Source organism: Lagopus muta, chromosome 2, assembly GCF_023343835.1.
Source record: "Lagopus muta isolate bLagMut1 chromosome 2, bLagMut1 primary, whole genome shotgun sequence".
NCBI classification, from domain to species: Eukaryota; Metazoa; Chordata; class Aves; order Galliformes; family Phasianidae; genus Lagopus; species Lagopus muta.
Genome location: NC_064434.1, coordinates 81,610,453 through 81,628,950, shown reverse-complemented (window position 1 = coordinate 81,628,950; position 18,498 = coordinate 81,610,453). Strand labels below are relative to the sequence as shown.

The following is an 18,498-nucleotide window of genomic DNA, read 5'->3' as shown; positions in this document are numbered from 1 at the left end:
TATGAAGACTGGTGCGTACAATAACAGGACGCACCCCAACCAGTGTGAACTACTCCTTGTGCATATCTTGGAATGCACACAAAGCCCCATCTATCTCCCTCTTGGGTCCGCCCTGCTCCGTGGAAACAATAAACAATTACCAAGCCACTAGATGTGTATCTGACACTGGCTGCTATTCATACGCTGACCTTAAAAGCTCATACTTTGACAGATTTTTCACATATCTAGTGGTAGCTGTGCTTTAGTCTGGTTATAAATACTGTCATGCATGCAGCCTCGGTGCACATCCACAAGGAAAAAACTGCTTGCAAGAAGCACTTTTGCTTTACACCATTTCTTTAATATTTCATCCCACCCCTCAAAAGTGTGGTACTCAAAAGGTGTGGAGCATCAGAAGTTTGCGCTGACTCATAAAGCAGCTGCAAACATTCAGTTAAGATGACAAGCAGGCTGTACATTTCCAAAATGGAATAGCTTTTTGTATATAATTAAATACACTGACTGCATACAAACAAGTAATTATATTTGTCGTAGAAGCGAGAATTATAACATTTTGTGCCCTCCTAAGGAATTCTACCCTATGCAACTGTGGTCAAAACATCATCTTTCATCCTCTATAAATGGGAAAAAAAATGAAGGAATGGTGCTTTAATTGTTCTGTTTTGCTTTCCCTACCAGCTATGCAGTGTACAAATGGAGGACAGAAGTCTCTCAATTTCTTTCTAACCATTGTAGTTAGAATGCAAGTTCTCTTCTTAGAGGTTAGAGTCCTGGCTTTAACCATCAACTTACACAATCTGACTCATGACATTTCCTAATGGAAAAGCTGGGCAAGGGAGCACATTAAGAAAAAAGAAAAAATTAAAGATTGTAAAAGTCACAGAAAAGTCATAGGTAAGAAGAGAGTTCATGAAAGCAAACCATACCAACTATAACATGTGCATATATTGCATCAGGAAAAGTGTACTGGTATTGGAACAAAAGCCCAAGGGATCAATTCAACCTGACACAAATAGGGATAAACAAGGGAGATATACTTCATGACATTGGGAAAAACAGCATTTCTCATGCTCCAACATGCACTTCAGATCCACAGACAGACTAGCAGAGCCTCCACACACATCCACTTACTTTGGCTGAAAAAAAGACAGTGAGAAATTTATTTATAAGGTATAGCTGACTGCAATCTTACCTGTTCAAGCATATCTTTTGCTAGGTCTTCTTGCTCATCCATCTTCAAGATTGCTTGTCTGATTTCTTCATTAGACAGCTTCAACCTTTCAACAGTACCAACATTCTACTGTTAGTGAAAAGTTCAAATTACTCAGTTCAGAAAATAGGAAATCTGAAAAGCTGCACTTAAAAATAACACAAAGGAGCTGTGGGAAGGTTCTACATGAAACTATGTTTCAAAGGCTGAGATTTTCTATTTTGTGTTTTGTTGTTTTTTTTACTTTTCTTTTTATTAATCCACTTCAGTAAATCAAAAACACGCTGATTACACACATGTCAATTAACAAAAATCAAATCCTCATAGATCAAAAGTGCTTCCAATTTTCTCCTTTATCAAAATACTTCCCTGATTTTTTTTACAGCACAAAAACACTGCAAATCTGCATAGTTTGTAAGTGATTGTGTGCTCATGTTTCATCTCAGCTTTTAAATATAAAAGGATCTCCCAAGGTAACAAGTAATGATTCTGATCTTTCTATGACAAATCTGTTTGTGTTTGCTAAGTTCACTCTGTTAGCAATCACAGCTGAAAAAGAAATGGATATCACAGACAAGTCCATGTTTCATATCCAGTATGGAAGAAGCCCTAAAAACATAAGCTTATTTAATTAATATCTGAGGTGTTAAGAATATATTCTCATTATCACCTACTCCGGTATATTTGTGTGCAATAGGTAGGAGTCATCAGTTACATCTAAACAAGAAATCAATAAAACAAATCTTCAGGGTCTTCAACTGAAACCCAGGGCAGACAAGTCAAAATTAGGGATCATTGAGAGGCTGTTTGATATACTGCCAGAAATTAAGAGGTGGTTCTCAGTGCAGGTGACACTAAATATATATGCAAGCAACAAATTCTATACTACCATCCCACACTCACAACACCCTCACTGATCTGCCTACCAGAATAGGGGAGAACTATCCAGAAGAAAATCTCAATTTTGGGACTGAAACAGGAAAGTGTAAAAATAAATATTTGAAGAGAGAAGTCTGCAGTCTCCATGGATCTTCTACAATCATTATAATTAATTAACAGCAGAAAGAGAAATTGTGAATACAAATATGAGACAGGCTGATGCACAAGCCAGAACATTTTTGTCTTCCATGCTAACCAACTCCATGTTCAAATTTCACATTGCTAATTGCCATTTGGACAGAACCACGTTTGTATGTAAAAGCAAAAGAAAGCTTTATTTTTACAGACAGGAAATATTACTAAATCTGAGAAACTTAAAACATTTTAATATTGCCCAATACAACCAACAGCTGGAAACTAGAATATGAATCAGCAGAAACTCAAAAGCTTTTAAATATTACACGCCTTAACTAATTACACTCACTGTGCTCCTAATTGTTCACTGCTAGCTGTCCACTTTTGACAAGGAAGGCAAACTGATAACAGCTAAATAAGAATTACCCCAAAACCTTCATAATAGGGCCATATTTGAGAAATAAAAGGATTAGAATGTTTAGAGTTCAGGCTGAAAACTTTTTACTTTAGGTCATCAGTTTTCACTCAAGATCAAAACAACAAACCTCAGTATACAGGCTTCTGCATAAAACCCTACATTCTTGATCAGAAAGCTGAAGTTTCTTTTGGCTTTAATAATCATGAATTATGAAGTCTATGGTTGCATGACCCCGAGTTGATCAAATTCTGTGACTGCACAACTCTTGAGAAGCTTATTTTTGGGCATAGGCCTGGCTCTTAGCAGACACACATACACATAACGAGACAATTTGGGTGCCTACACTTTAGGAATGTGTCACAAAGTGCACCTTTACGTTTTCCAGAATGTAGCCTCCACACAGAGGGCTTGTATCTTGTGACACAGGCACAGTGTGTAGGAGAAGAGACAAGAGGCCAACCCACGAACACCAGGATTTTTGTCAGTGATGGTGTTGCTACTCTCACTTGAGATTTATGGGGAAAAAAAAAAAAAAGTGCCTTTTTTCCATGCAAATAATTCAAACAATTAGTACACTGACCACCTTTTTACACAGAGATCCTGTGTGTGTGTTTGGGGACCCAATAAATATGACCAAACGGAGAGGTCTGAGGCACATTAACAACACAGAAAGTGTGGCTCACATTACTGTGGATTTCATTATTCTGTCCAGGAGCCTGAGGACTTCAGATTCCAAGCTCTGCTGTTTGTTGCCATTTATCATTACTAAATACACTTGAAAACATCCTCTGTTCAAAAATAATGGAGAGCCCCAAGGACAGACAGTTATACAAACACTTTGATTTCTTGAATGATTCTGTGCCCAGCCATCCACAGAAAAACATCTGGCTTGGATGGTTTAGCCCACAGTGGAGAGAACCAGAAAGCTTGCCAGCCCCCTGCTGAGAAGCAGTTTAACTTAGTCACTTACAGGCCTCTAATGGGGTCATGATGCCTGCAGGTGTGCATCCTCGATTATTACCAATCCAATTACTAGTACAGAAGGTTTTATGGCAAAACAAGCTTACTCTTCCAAAGCAGGCTTCTTTGAGGTAGGACATATCTCAAGAGTTGTAAGTGTCAACGGCAGTTAACAGGGATCTTTCCAGTAAAAACTGTCTGAATAACTGGCCAAAGAATTCTTAATCATGTGATTTTTCTTGTATCTTCAAAATTAATGCTCAGTCATGCAGTAGATCTTAAAGATGGACAGTGGTAATGTGAAACAGATGTGCTGCTTTTAAACAGAAACAGGTGAAGTGATTAAAGAGGAACCTAAAGCAGATGCATAAACTTTTTCCATTTAGAACTAAATAGAGGCATCCCTCAGAGCCTAAAACTCATGAGGTACAGGCAGCAAATTAATGTGGAATTGCAGCCCAAAAAATTACACTGCAGAAATTACATTTCAGTAAATCAAGTGTCGACTGAAAAGTTTGCAATGACTTTCTTACAAGCTTCGCAGATCTTCCTCCAGCTGCTGGAGACAACTCTATCCAGAACAGTGTACAATTCAAGCTGCATTCTCTCTGCCTCACACTTCTTAATCAAAGCAACAATCCTGGCATCAGAACTTAGGAAATAAACGTAACCAGGAGAAAAGACTGCGCCTCTTTCCTCAGCACACTCATTCAGAGCACAGATACTGACCGTGGTTTTGTTCAAGAGCAGCCTGACGCCAGTCAAAAGAGCAGCGGAAAGGATCTTTACTGAGAATACTCCCTCCTTCTCCCCTTACCCATACATCTTGTGGCAGTATATAGAAGTCCAACTGCTTGAGTCATCTTCAAGCAATGTTAAAATTCAACAAGTACCAAATAACTTCTGATATGGTACTTAAGCTGCCTCCCTCTATCCCCTCCGGCTTCATAAATAATCTCTATTGACTCTGCTGGGTAATTCATCACTAATCTCCCCAGGACACCTCGGCTGATTTAACACCAGCTTCACTCGAAGACATCAAGTGGTTTATTGTTTCGTCCTCTTGGAGAAAGTCAGCAGCCTGTCTCTGAACATGCCTGGGAGACATGCTGCAGCTTTACATCAGCTTCCCTTGCAGACACCCAATGCTCACTCATTTTCCTTCTTAAATATATCCATTGATTTAAATCACAGTAACCTCCCCCCTTCATTCCCCTCTTCCATGGATCAAAACAGAATATTTGTGGCTTATTAACCATCTCCCTCCACATATGAAGGAGTGAGTCACTTCATGGGTTTCTTCCTTGGATTTTGCTTAGCTTTTAAGAAAGCAGCTTGTCTGCCTGATACCAGAGAACCTTGAACGGTGTTGCAGCTACATTAGTATCTCATTCCCACTCTTCTTTGGAGAAAGGGACTGGTTTTAATGCATATCAAGACTGAACTAAATCACAGTGCTTGTGAAGATGCTAGCAGTTGTAGCTGTGACACTGCTGCTGCTAGCTGAAAACAGTGAAATAGGCCTTGCCCTTCCTCATGTGTGAGCATGACCTCAAACACGTGCACTTCTCCACACATTTAACTAAGGCCACTTTGTGGAGGCTCACTCAATTTTTAGCTTTTATTGATCACAGACTGCTCCATCTCCACAACTCATTTCACACAGGTTAACAGTGAATTCAGTCTCAAATTTTGTGACTGGTACTACTGAGCTCTCCTAAGGCACTGTACAACTGCCAAGCTGCAGGCTGATGTTAAATAGCTGCATTCTGGGAAAACTCACTGTTGGTAAACCATAAAGGCAGGAAAAATAAATCTCTCTTCCTCCTTTCAGAAAAAGCGTTCAGGAACATTAGGCTGGTCTAACTGCAAGTTAACCTAGGAGAGAAACCTCTCTTTTCACAGTTTATCTCAGCTGCCAACACATCTTGTCAGTGAAGAAGACGATGTCGTAACAGTTTGGGAACAACAGCGGGGACTTCTATCACATACAACTTGCGCCACTGTATCAACATATAGGGCAAAAATATACCAGTGCGTTTTCAGTACTTCATTGTGAAAATATTTTGCTAAGTGCATAAGCAAACAGCCTTCTCTTTTTCTTATTCAGAGAAAGCTCATGAGTGACCAAGATACTCTGCATCCACACACTCTCAATTTCCTACAAAGAAGTTTCTGAGATGCCATCTTTCCAAGCCAAGCAGGGCCAAACTTGGGAATCCCCAAATGACGTAGACATGTTGATGAGACAGTTGTTCATCTTTTATCACAACCCTGTTTCCTATTCATGATTTAAAACAGAATGACACTGACTGATACGTTAAGTTTAACTCTGGGGATTATTATACCCCCAAATTATCATAGTACTTAGAATCTGCCTTAAAATAAGGGTGAAAAGTGTATTGCCACATAGCAGAAAAGCACCCGGGGGTTGGGGAACTGCACAGACAGCACATGGACATCAACACTGTCTGAACAGCTCATCTCTTTAACGTGTGAACTAAAGGGGTTTAGAAACTCTGAGGAGGCAGAGCTACGTGAGAAAAATACTCAGTCTCTTCAGCACTCTGGTTGGAAGTGCTACACAAGTCCCTTCTCCCTCATTGATAGATGTTCAAAACAACAATTGTGAAAGACACAAACTTTTAGTACAGCAACTTGCTAAGCCTGGTTCACAGATAATAACTACTATGAGATTAACACTCAGAATTATTTTTGTTCAGTCAGATTGTGCAGCCTTCTGCTACTAACTGTATTTATGACATTTTCCTTGCATTCCTACTGTTTCCAGCCTCTTGAGAAGGTTACTGCTGACTCGCTGGGCCACAGGAATAACAAATGCATCTCAGAACAACTCTGACATAATCATTTTACTGGATTTCAAGCAAAATAACTTGTCCAAAAAAATTCCATAAGTATACAGTCAACCTTCATGCTCCATGTGAGTGATGTTTCTCATAAGACCAGACCTCTGCAGAGCATTTCACAGAACAGAACAGTAAGAGATACAAGCCATAGGCAAATTCTGTAAGGAACATTTTAAGATGCGGTACAATAAAAACACTAGAGCAGTGAAAATACTATCTGTTATTTAAGTAATGAAAGGAAAGAGAAGCCATACTGGTGAGAGAGGTCAGAGAAGTTTCCAGCTGTGAAGCAAAAGCAGGGAAGCACAGGGATTTGGGATGGCTCTTCCAGACCACACAAGTCTGACAGTAAATTCTCCAGCCTGGTGGAAACTGAAGACATCAGGAAATTCATGAGGGATAGCAGGTTTCCAGAGTGACAGAAATAACTGTATGTTGGAAACACCATTAAGAAAGCCAGATTTGAAGACAGTGGGCGCCTGGACTCACCACAGACAGATGGTTCCATGCCTTGGTTGAATTATAGCCTACTGGAAACACTGTGAGATAAACTGATCTTGTGCCTGTTCAAATCTTTACAGTTGGCCTATGGGAAAGAACTTGGTTCTAGATCCATCAGATTCCATTAAACAAGAACTATTACATCCTCCCACTGAAGGAAAACTGAAAAATGTTGCTATCAAGTTGCTGAAAAAAAGCTTTTTTTTTTTTTCAATGAAAACTGAGATGAGAACAGGGAGGAAGTCCTATGAATCTCCTCACTGTTAGCAAAAAATAGTTAACAATTCAATTTTCATCTCTTTTCAGTTTACCATGCTCCAGTTTCTCCATGAAACAAAGCAAGAGACATCTATTTCTCACTCTAGCTAGATTTTGGCTTGTTGGATCATATGAAATATGAGCTCTGCCTGACCCCTTCTAACACAGTGTTAGTAAAACAAAAACATTTGAGTAGTGGAGGGAAAGAAAACCCAGCCCATGCAGCTATTTTACTTTAAAGGACACGGCAGTTTAGTGTAAACAAAGGAGGAATAAACTACAGGGATATATGCACAGTAAGAGTAAATTGGAAACAGCTGTTGGCAGATACTGTGGCAACCTGAAAGCTGGGGCTGCAGCTCAGGGTTGCTCAAACTCTCTTTGTTTGTCACCATTTTAAAATATTTTCTCACTGCATGTGTCTGCACACCCACATGCACATGTGTAAGGTGCACTGCAGGAGAAGCAAGGACATGGCAGTAACCAGGGAAGACTTGGCTAGAAGCATCTCTCTCTTTGGGTTTAGCCTAGAGGAAGAAGCACTGGGATAATGAAAAAAAAATGCAGTGGGATTGTATAATCCTTTTGATTACTGTCTGCAGCCAACCCTCCCAATTGCTAACTTCAACAACAGATCCATCTAAGCAGAAAGTGCAGTAAGAGACATGAATACAGAGGTGCCATTTTAGTTCCCAAATATTTTTGTTTTTCTATTTGCCTTTGAAAGGGAGATCTGGGGAGAAGAAGCAATCCTGGTCCAAGCTATGAGGTACTTTATATATCCTGGATGTAAAGTTATCAACTTATCTGTGACAAGCATGAAACCATCTAAGTTAACGATAGCTCTGGTGACAGCAAAGTTAACAGGACACAGTGCAAACTGGCAGGCATTGTTAGGCCTGCTAACAATAAGACCAGATTATTTCTTGGTGGAGAAGCTTTTCAGCTCTTGATTCCAAACTAGCAACTCAACACATACTGGCTTCATGGCACACCTGGAGTGATCACATGCTGCATACCCTGAAATGCAAAGCTGGTGCACCAAGATCACTTCTCTGGAGGCAACAGGAGGTATGACACATCATGGGGACTGTCTTTTGTCTCTCATTGTTCAGAGAGAACTCCTTAGGAAAGGGTAGACTAGACTTGCATAGCAGAAGAAGTGAATAGTAAAAAGCATGCTGCTGCTCCTGTTTATGGGATAGAAGATATTTAAAAATAGACATCTAGTGTCACAGCAACTCACAGACCACTTTCTTGGATCCTCCTTAGCCCAGCCACCTGTACACATTATGCTACCACTCCAGGAAGCATTTCATGCGCTCATATGACTTAATCTGCTCCCCAGATACAATTTCACAGGTCTGTCAAACAGCACGAAAATCCTGTTGCCCCTATACCTTCAGCATCCCTCTGGACCAGCCTGCAGTCAGCTGCCAGCATGAGCAAAAACATGCATTGGCAACTACTGCAGAGAGAGAAACATAAGCCTTCCCTCCTTGCTGGTTTGGATGGTAGGGGTCCTGCTGACATGTAGGCTAATGCCACATACGTAGCATAATGAGCGCCTCCACGGCTTTCACCAAACAGTAGAAAGAACTCACTCCAGTCCTGGTGGTCTGGCTGCAGCATTGCTTTTAACTGTTACCTTGCTAGAGCAGACAATCACACAAAGCTATATTTTCTGCTAATCACTGGAACAGTTTTCATGCTCAGTACTGCCCAGGTTTCCCAGACTTGCTTCCTGCTCTGACAGGGAAGGTAAGATTCTCAGGTGGTTCGGTCCCTGTACAAATTTGCTGTTTAGTGACAGATATCCAGCCCAGCACACAGGTTGGCAGAAAGTCATGAAAAACATACAGGTATCCCTGATGTCACAGCATCTGAAGATATAAGGTCATTAGAAGAGCATGCAAAGTTGAATCATGCTTTCTGAAGCCTAGTTTACAAATACAAGACCTAGTTCTTGAATACCTTTTCTTATATTTGCCAACTTTCTGATGAATGATAAAGATGATCACCACTCTCAACGCTGCTGTATTCCAAGATGTTCACAGCAACATTTGAAAAACAACATACAGAACAAATTGAGCTAATTGACATACAAACCACATGGGAGACACACCACTTAAAGTGAAGTGGAAGCACTGCCAACCAGCTCATTTCATCTGCCCATAAGTACCAATAGCTTTCTAGTGATGTGTTCAGATACATTCTGTTTTCTATGCCTACCTGCTTAATAAACAATTGTGTGTGCATGTGTGCATACTAAGAGAGCTAACACTTCACAAAGGCACTTGTGCACTTGTGCATTTATTAAGCTGCAAAAGAATTTTGTTTGAAGTGCTACAGGTATTGGACAACAGGTGTAGGTAAGAAAAAGTACATGTCTATTTGTTAAATTCCACTCCCCTCTTGCCTCTGTGTTGACCACAGCTTATGTTGCCAGCTAAGACTTAGCACACTTACTTGGAAAGGAGAATGACACAATTCTGGGCCCTCCGGCCATCAATCACAGAGAGCTCTTTCACCTTTCGTGTGGAGAGGTAAAGGTCTTCTGTTGAACCCATCTCTTTCTGTGTATAATTGAAAAAAGGGGGGGAAGACAGTCAGTATCATGTTTTTCCTTATCTACTCACCCAATGCTGATAGAGTTAGTTCAGTATGATGAAAAAAAATCCCAACTTGGGCAAATCCACCCGCATGATGAGAAAAGGAAGCATGAAGGCCAGAAAACATGTAGGTACAGCCTGCACTACTAGACAGACATGAGTCATTCATTATCACCTGTAAGATCACCAAATACTGGATCTGATTCTAACTTACAGGATTCACTCTATGAACAGTTGTGATATTATTATGTAGATTATTAAGGTAAATCTAGTCTGACAGAAAAACTGGGCACGTCTGGCAAAGCCCACTAGTGTCATCGCTTATCCTTCAGCTGGATATCTTTTGCAGAGGTTACACAGTGCTTTTGAAATGCTGCAGCCCAATCAGGAAGCATCCTTTCAACATCTCTTAAGGCTGCCATTGGACCAATCTTATCCATGCTGCATGTGAGTGACAAACAGTAGGGCAAGACAGCCTTCATCGTACTATATACTTATTAAGTCACCAACAACTATATTTGAACTAGCTTCTCTTTTTAGATGAATTAATACAATTAAATATGGAGAAAACAATTTTTCTCAAACTCTTGTGTATATCCCCACTGCCGAACTCACTACTCTGGAAAATACCAGTCCAAGATGTTAGATACAGAGCATAGACAGAAACTAATTGCAGACCTAGCCTGATCATCCACAAGTCTCTGACTCCTTGTCCTGCCTAAATATCAGGCATGAATTTTGTGATACTTCTAGAGATTGGCTTTCTGTAATTCCATTTTGCATCTTTTAACACCATTCCTTAAACAGAAATAGAGGTAATGATAAGAAGTTATAATCTTGCATAATAGCTCCCAAGTAATCAGCAGAGGAAACTGGAAACAGGATGGCTTTTATCTTCCCAGCTAGCTGTTGTTGGAATTTCTTTAAAAATGACTTTTCATTACACTCATTATCATTCCTTGAGATTTTGAAACTAACTAGTATAATCCAGCTCTGAATGCATCCGTCAAATTATTAACAAGATCTCTTCCATTGGACATAACAGCAAACATGCTGGGTTGGACCTTCAGTGTCCTGTCCAGTGTCCCGTCTCTGAGTGTGGTCAACAGCAGATACCCATGGAAAAATGTAAGACCGTGATAAGTGTGCAATTTCTAGAATTAATACCTTGGACTGAAAGTTCTTCAGCTCAGATCCTACTTATGTTAGTGTCTGTTTTGAGTTATTAACTCCTAATATGAGGTATGATGCTTTCGAAGGGTTTACTGCTCTCCTAATTAATCAACTTCAAGAGATTTTTTAATACCCATGTATCTGAAATTTAAATGTAAACCCTGGAGAGATTCATACTGTTACTTCCCATTGTAGTTCATGGTACAGCCACAGCGAGCCTGTGCTGCTCCTGGATACACAAAGGATTCATACAACCACATGCAAATGTGTTGCAGGGAGCCACTACCAATATGAAGTAGCATTATAAGCAGGTACAATCCATTAGCCAAAGACATGCATACTATAGTTCTGCTTGAGAAGCCCAGAGTGTCTAGTTGGGAAAGAAAGAAAACACAAAACTACTGGACAAATCAAAAAGAGTTTCTAAGGAAGGAAAAAAAAGAACATTTAGTAAGCTTATTATTTTTGAGGAAAACTAACAAAACAGAAGAGCAGTGCACCCCCAGGATGTATGCAGAGATGTCCAATTTTTCTGAATTTCCTCAGTTTTTGCGGTGGAGGGCAGGGGAATAGGGAAATAGGCAGCTGCTGAACACTGAGAGGCAAGCAAGGTACCGGTAGGTCCGTGCTTTGTTCCCAATTTAAAAGCTTCACTGTCTCTTACTAGCTAGTGTTTGCAGACAAGTACAGCTGGTTACCATTACACAGCACCCATCCCAAGAAAAAAGAAAAAAAATAAAGTAATTTCAGGGCTTGGCTACATACTGTGTATTTCAAGGCTTGGCTATGCAGTGTGTTCAGATGTCTTCCCCTAAAGCCATGCAGGAGGGATTAGTATAACAGTCTCCATCCCGTTTCAATTCCCCAGCCCTGAAGGTTCAACAGAGATGAATACCTGAACTATTCAGACATGGCCCACTCCTTGGTCATAAGGAGTGGCCTAGTCTCATCTAAAAATATATTCTCTCCAACTCATATTGAGGAGAGAGTATTTATAGACATTTGGAGTTCTGTGTAAGCAAAAGCAGATGAAGCTTCAGGTTTTACTGAAGCCAGATTGCAAACTTAACTGAAGGAAAACAGATTGCATGTACACTATCTGTGTTCTCTTAGACACAGAAAAAGAAGAGCAAGGAGGCAGTAGTGACCAGTTTTTGTGGGATAAGCCAAACACACAGAGCAAGAACAGCTGGAGCTGTTGTCAAACTACAAAACAGTGTCCCAACATTTTTCACATTATTCTTTACAGTCTATGAGGACTAACATTGTGCTGTATATTTCAAACAGTCCTTCCGATTTGAGATTTTAATTACAAATTCAAAAATCTACTCTATCCCACAGACTTGTTTTATGGTACACATTGCCATGATGATAAATTGTTTGTGGCCTAGATGCATTTATTAGTCTCTTCCAGCAACAGAGGAAACTTTCTAGTTACAATCCCCTGAGTACTCACAGCAAGAACTGCTTTCTTGCTTTCCATACTTTCCATTATATGCCACCAGGACACTTGTCATGACATCTCAAAAATCCCCTTGTAAGAGTCTTGCTCTTCTCAAAAGTCTCTCCCCAAAATTTTGCTTAGATAATGAATAAAATGAGAGACACTTTGCCTCTGATCTTTTTGCTCAGAATCATCCTAATGGGAACTACAGAGTCACCAGCAGAAACCACAGAGTGGTAACAGCTAATTGAACAGGAACTGTATCTTTCTATAACAGAGCTAGCACAACTGACAAAATTGTTTTTACTACCTTCTCCACCCAGGAAGCAGAGGTATAAGGACATATGAAAGACTGGAATGAGATGAGGCATGATCCTATGACAGCATGGTGTAGCATCTCCTTCCCAAGCACTGTGAGAGGATCAGAAGGCAGACAGTGATACTCACCTGCTTGCAGGAAGAGGGGTTAGTTAGCAGGTCCTATGCAGACAGCAGCCACAAATAACAAAGAAGGAAACATGCCAAAAGTCAGTAACAGAGAAGTACACCAAGTTTAACAAGGCAGCTGAATTTAGACACAGACTGTTTTCTAAGAGAATAAAATGCTTAGCAAATAATACTGGCCCACATGGCTTAAAGGTATTTCAGCACTTCTTTATATATTTTAAATCAGCAGGTGTTAGGGAAATAAGAGTTCTAGGTCTTTTCTGAAATGAATAAATTCAGTTTCCAAACCATAAATCTCTAAGGTTTAGAAACATTAACTAGGATAATGCTCAAATACCTTTACAAATCTAGTCCAGAGCCTTACTGAAAGAACTGCCAAGGTTAAAAATCAAGGGTCAGTTCTCCTCCCCTAACGCACAGGCACAGTTTGCCTTTCATAGTAACAACTTGTTTCAATGGCACATTATAGCTTTAACAACTAAGAGCCAACAACTTAAGAGCCAAAAGCACCGTGTAACTACTAAAAAAAAACCCTACAGCAGTACTGGCTAACAGACACCAACTATTTCATGACTTACTCCATACTCCAGGAAAACATCAGATATACTGAACAAAAAGGTCAATATTACACAGTCAGATTGGAGCAAAGTCAAAAGACACGTGTAAGAACTCTTGCTCCAACCTTCTGTACACTGAACAATTTTCCTTTTCCTAACAGCCACCCAAAACGACATACTGGGCTTGAGAGAGGAGAAGAGATCCTTCATCATTAAAAAAAAAAAAAAAAAAAAAAAAAAAAAAAAAAAGCTGTTAGATATAAATGAAGCTGAAAAAATAAGATCATATTAATAGCAGCAAAGAAAGAAATATCTTTGTCTGTACTCGTTCAACATTTCAGATGCAAAAGAGCAGGGCTTTCACTGACATTTTTCTTTACAGACATTTGGAGGAAGTTTAAAAGTCACAAACCCAGGGTAAACACACGCTTGGCCAGAGTAGAGTATTAATAAAATAAAAGAGGAGAAAAGACCAAGTGTGAATCAATTGGAAAAGTTCTCATAAGAATTTGATTCAAAAGCAATTTTGGTTGCCTGGCTTTGAAAAAATAAAAATAAAACATAAATAAAAAAAGAAAATGGAAATATGAGGATTTGTTGTTTGGAATTTAGTTTTTGTTGGAGTGAATATGGATGAAAAAGAAAGCATTACTTAAAGTAATAACAGCAGAATACAAATGAAAAAAAAATAGAAATTAGAAACTAAAATGAAAGCTGGAAGGGTATCAGTACACTTAACTGCACAAAGCCATGATGACATTGCATAAGTGATACTCCAGTGTCTGAAGCCACTGTTATAAAATTTGCTTAACAAGCACTGAGAGAACTGTTCTGAGACCCACAGAGATCACTGAGATGATGTCTTCATTTCAGTGGGAAAGTTTAGGTTTAGGGTCACGCTAGTTTACAGCTGAATATGTCAGGCACCTTTTCAGTAGTTGGTAACACAGCCATAAATATTATGTTTCTAACTAAGAATCAACAGACCAGTACATTGACCAGTACATTTTTGAATTTATATCTGGGGTAACAAATGTGGCAAGGCTTTGGAAGATCATTTCTGGTGAGGAAGCTGCAGCATTTGTACCTCAAATGCCACATGCTGGCACAAAACCACTACATTAGAATGGCACCTCAGTGGCTGCTGTTGTCCACAGATGGCAGTCCGCCTACTTTCACAACAGCTGGAAGCTCTCTGCTATAACTAAGCTACTGGCACAGGGTCTACACCCAGTCTTCTACAGCAGTGCAGTTTCGTGTGCCTTTCTTCCTATCTGTGAACTAGTTTTTTATTTCAGTGAATGAGATTTGCAGAGATAGAGAGGGACACACTTCAACAGCTATTTGCAGGAGCAGAATAAGAAATTAAATGCCATCATGCAATAGGCAACATTGCAGTCTTCACAGTTCAAGATGTGATGCTTACCTAGATGATTGTGAGCTAGTAAATCAGAAAAGTTATTAATTATGTTTATTGAATCTGATAGGAAAAAATGATAATGAGGCAGATAGAGGAATGAATGGAAAAGTCCAAAGGCAAGGGACTTCATTCTGTGTTCATTGTAAGGTACTGAATAAGATAGTGAATGATAACAATGAAATTACCATTATTATTGTGGGGCTTAATCATATAGGCTGTTTATGACAATCATGTCTGTGTCTTTTCCTAAAATTCCAAAGAAATAATCTGATTCTGCAAAATAGGAAAGATTCAAGCTCTCCAAGCATATTCCAGAAACAGAAACAGAAAGCTGGAGGAGTTCAGGGAGTACAATCTCTCTCCTGTTAAATCTAATTCAATGGAGATAGATGGATTGAAGGTAACTTGCTTTCCAAGAAAAAGAGGAGGGGAAAAAAAACATTATAATAAATGGTTGCCTTTAAAGTATGCCGTTTGTGTTACTATCTCTCATTTTGACAGATTCTGTCACCCAGCCAGTTGGACCAGGTATTTACGAAAAGAGAAAAAGATACAAAGCAAAAGGCAGCTAATTCAGTCTCCTTGCGCAGTTCTTGGATGACTAAAGATTTTTTTCATTGGGAAATAGAGAATTAAAAGATATAAGAGAAAGATAGATATCAAGCATGAGCATAAAGTTCAGGAGATTTTGGAAACCAGTGGGTACTGAGGTCATATTGGGCATTACCTCTTGGGAAGTGTTGTCTCCGATAGCGGTCCATCAAGTATCATGATGACAGAAGGTTCTACTTTGCCCACCATATAGAATCATAGACTCACCAAGATTGTAAAAGATCTCCAAGATCATCTAATCCAACTGTCCACCTACCACCAATATCTCCTCACTAAACCACGTCCCTAGGAACATTTAAATGTTTCTTGGGCACCTCCAGGGACAGCAACTCAATCACCTTCCTGAGCAGCCCATTCCAGTGCTTAACCATTCTTTCACAGAAGAATTTTTTCCTAATATCCAATCTGAACCTCCACACTTTTGGTCCTGTGATTTTCTTAATAGCGGCAGAGCAGCAAGTGATGCAGCCTGACTGTAGATGGGCAAAAATCAAGCATGTGCCTTCTTTCCAACTCTACGTATTCAAGGAAGACAAAATGTGGAAGAATCCACTCTTACCTGGTGTCTCTGATACGCTGAGAACATCTTTTCAAAATCTTCTAGATCCAACACCTTGAATGCCTTTAAATCATCGATCTCATTCCAGATTGTGCCATGGATCCTCTCCTGAAAGAAAAGGTTGTATTTTCATGAGATAATAAAACCTTTTAGCTAAGTACATTCAATGCTTTTTTCTTAGGTTTTGATTACTTTTTTTTTTTTTTCCATCACAGCAAGCCTCTGATGAAAGGCCACATTCAGAGACTAGCAAAATCAAGCAATATCCATGATCCCACAGTATGTATCCTTTAATGCAATGATAGTGGTCATGAGAAAGAAGTGTCACCATTATGAGGAAAAAGCTTGGGAAGAATACAGGATGCATGATCATCTCAAGATACATATTCCCATCTGCAAACTTCGCCATGTTATGGTCTAAAGCCCAAAGGCTGTACAGTTTCTATTCTGTCTGCCTGTTAAAGTAATCTAAGATTTTATTTTACCTTTAAGGCCCTGAGTCTTTGAAGTAAAACGATTTCCTATTATATTATCTCCCCTGTCCATCTGAGTTCTTTGGCTCAGATATTAGCTATACTCAGATCTCTGAGAGAGCATCATATACACTAACTGGAAATGTTGAAACCTGTGCAGTACATTACCTTGAATACTAGGGAATCCTAGCTTTCCAGAAGATAATTAGCAGGAAGCAAAGAAACACTACATAATAAGCACAGGTTACTCCTCCAACTTTGCTATTCATCAGCCCTACACAAATAAGCTGCTATACTACAGGCATTACCTCATCACAGAATCACAGGATGATTTGGATTGGAAGAGACCCTACAGATCATCTGCCACGAGCAGGGATACCTCCAACAGACAGCAGTCAACCTAAACTATGAGAGGAGTTGAGGTCTTCCGCTGATCTTCTCAGGAAAGACATCCTTGCCAGCAAAGAGGACACAACAACTGAATTACTTTCTCATTCCCAGAGGCTGTTCCCAGAGACATGTAATGTGGGACAATCTTTGAGCAATTATTCATTCTTAAGAACGTTCATTCAAAGTCATTCAAGGCTCTTCACACCTGACCACAGTATCTTTGAGTTCATTTAGTTAATAAAGTGTACAGTTAATGTACTTCATTAACTGGAAAAATAAGGAAGGTGCTGATTAAAAGAAAAAGGAAATGGACAGAAGGGATTGTAAAGAGAAAACCTCAGGAGATTAAGAGCAAGCAGAACACTGATGCAGAGAAGCCAGGAACAGCAAAAAGTGGAAATTAAACCCTCTCACAGGCTCCAGCTCTGAAGTACCTGACTTGCACCTACACAGCAAAAAGTGTGTTAACACTTCATTATCAGAACTAATTAGGAACAGGCTCTACTTCCCATTCACAGTCATCAAAGGAATGAGGGAAATGTGCTAAACCACAAGTCTGAAGGAGCAAGGAAAAACACCTGATGGAAGGATGAAATGATGGGGAAATAAAAGTGTGAAGTGTTCTGGAGGAAATTCCTGGCAGGGCAGGCACTATAGAGGAATAACCAACACCCTTCCTCCACAGGTAGTGCACAAGGGAAGGGAAGGCTGTCCAGCTAAAATTGCTACAGTGCTGTTTGCAGTGAGAGTATACACTAAAGGGAGCAGAACTCATCCCTGAACATACTCACCAACGTCTTTGCACTGTTCCTTGCAATCATGTGGCTTTCCCTTCCACAGCAGCAAAAGCATGACTGACTATAACACAACAAACAAGTTTGGGAAGCTCATCTCAGCTAAAGGAATAGGAGACAAAATTAACTCTGGCTTCTACTGCAAATCTTGGCCAGAAACATCCAGACATGGTGTTCATTCTCCTTCAGTTTCCAGGCTGGCTTTATAAACCTTGCTTTATAAATCCTGAGGGACATATTTGAACTCAAGAGTGTTTCTCTGAGCATCTCGTTGTCTCATGTTGCTCCATCAAACATTGAAATGGAAAAATATATATTGAGGGGAGCCAGTGGACATGACTTCAGGAATGGTCCTTGGAGTCATCACCGGGATAGAACATTGGGAATGTCAAGAGCTGGATTTGGATGTGGCTCAAGTGACAGCTAGTCTTGAGAATCTTGCCATCTACCTGTCTGTCTGTAAAACTCTCTTGGAAGTGCAGTTTCCCCATGACTGGATAGAATAATGAAAGTCTGCTACAGAATGGGCTGGTCTCTGAATTGTAGAACTGCCAGAACAGGAGGGTCTGAGACTTCAGAAGGGACTGTAGAAAGTAGGTTTCATTTTCATCTTCCCAGAAAAAAAAAATTAAGTTAAAATTATTCCTGTTTCAATTCATTTTCATTTTAAGACTTTAATCTGGACCAGGTTGAATCTGGACATGCGTAAGTACAACATCTAAACGTTTCTTGAACACATTCAGGGACAGGGACTCAACCACCTCCCTAGGCAGCCCGCTCCAGTGCCTA

At 39.8% G+C, this 18,498-nt stretch overlaps 1 protein-coding gene across 4 annotated transcripts in view; it reads right to left on the bottom strand.

Moving 5' to 3' along the window:
- The window catches only part of DAAM2 (dishevelled associated activator of morphogenesis 2), a 185,667-nt gene that overhangs the window by 20,455 nt on the left and 146,714 nt on the right, over positions 1–18,498 (bottom strand). For 3 of the 4 annotated variants that reach the window (XM_048935124.1, XM_048935123.1, XM_048935122.1), the window contains exons 15-18: positions 16,053–16,160; positions 12,905–12,937; positions 9,698–9,804; positions 1,193–1,277 (exon numbers count right to left, since the gene is read on the bottom strand). In XM_048935124.1, the coding sequence (XP_048791081.1) occupies positions 1,193–1,277; positions 9,698–9,804; positions 12,905–12,937; positions 16,053–16,160 (333 nt within the window). The remainder of the gene's footprint in view (positions 1–1,192; positions 1,278–9,697; positions 9,805–12,904; positions 12,938–16,052; positions 16,161–18,498) is intronic. The other variant, XM_048935126.1, reaches the window with a different exon arrangement.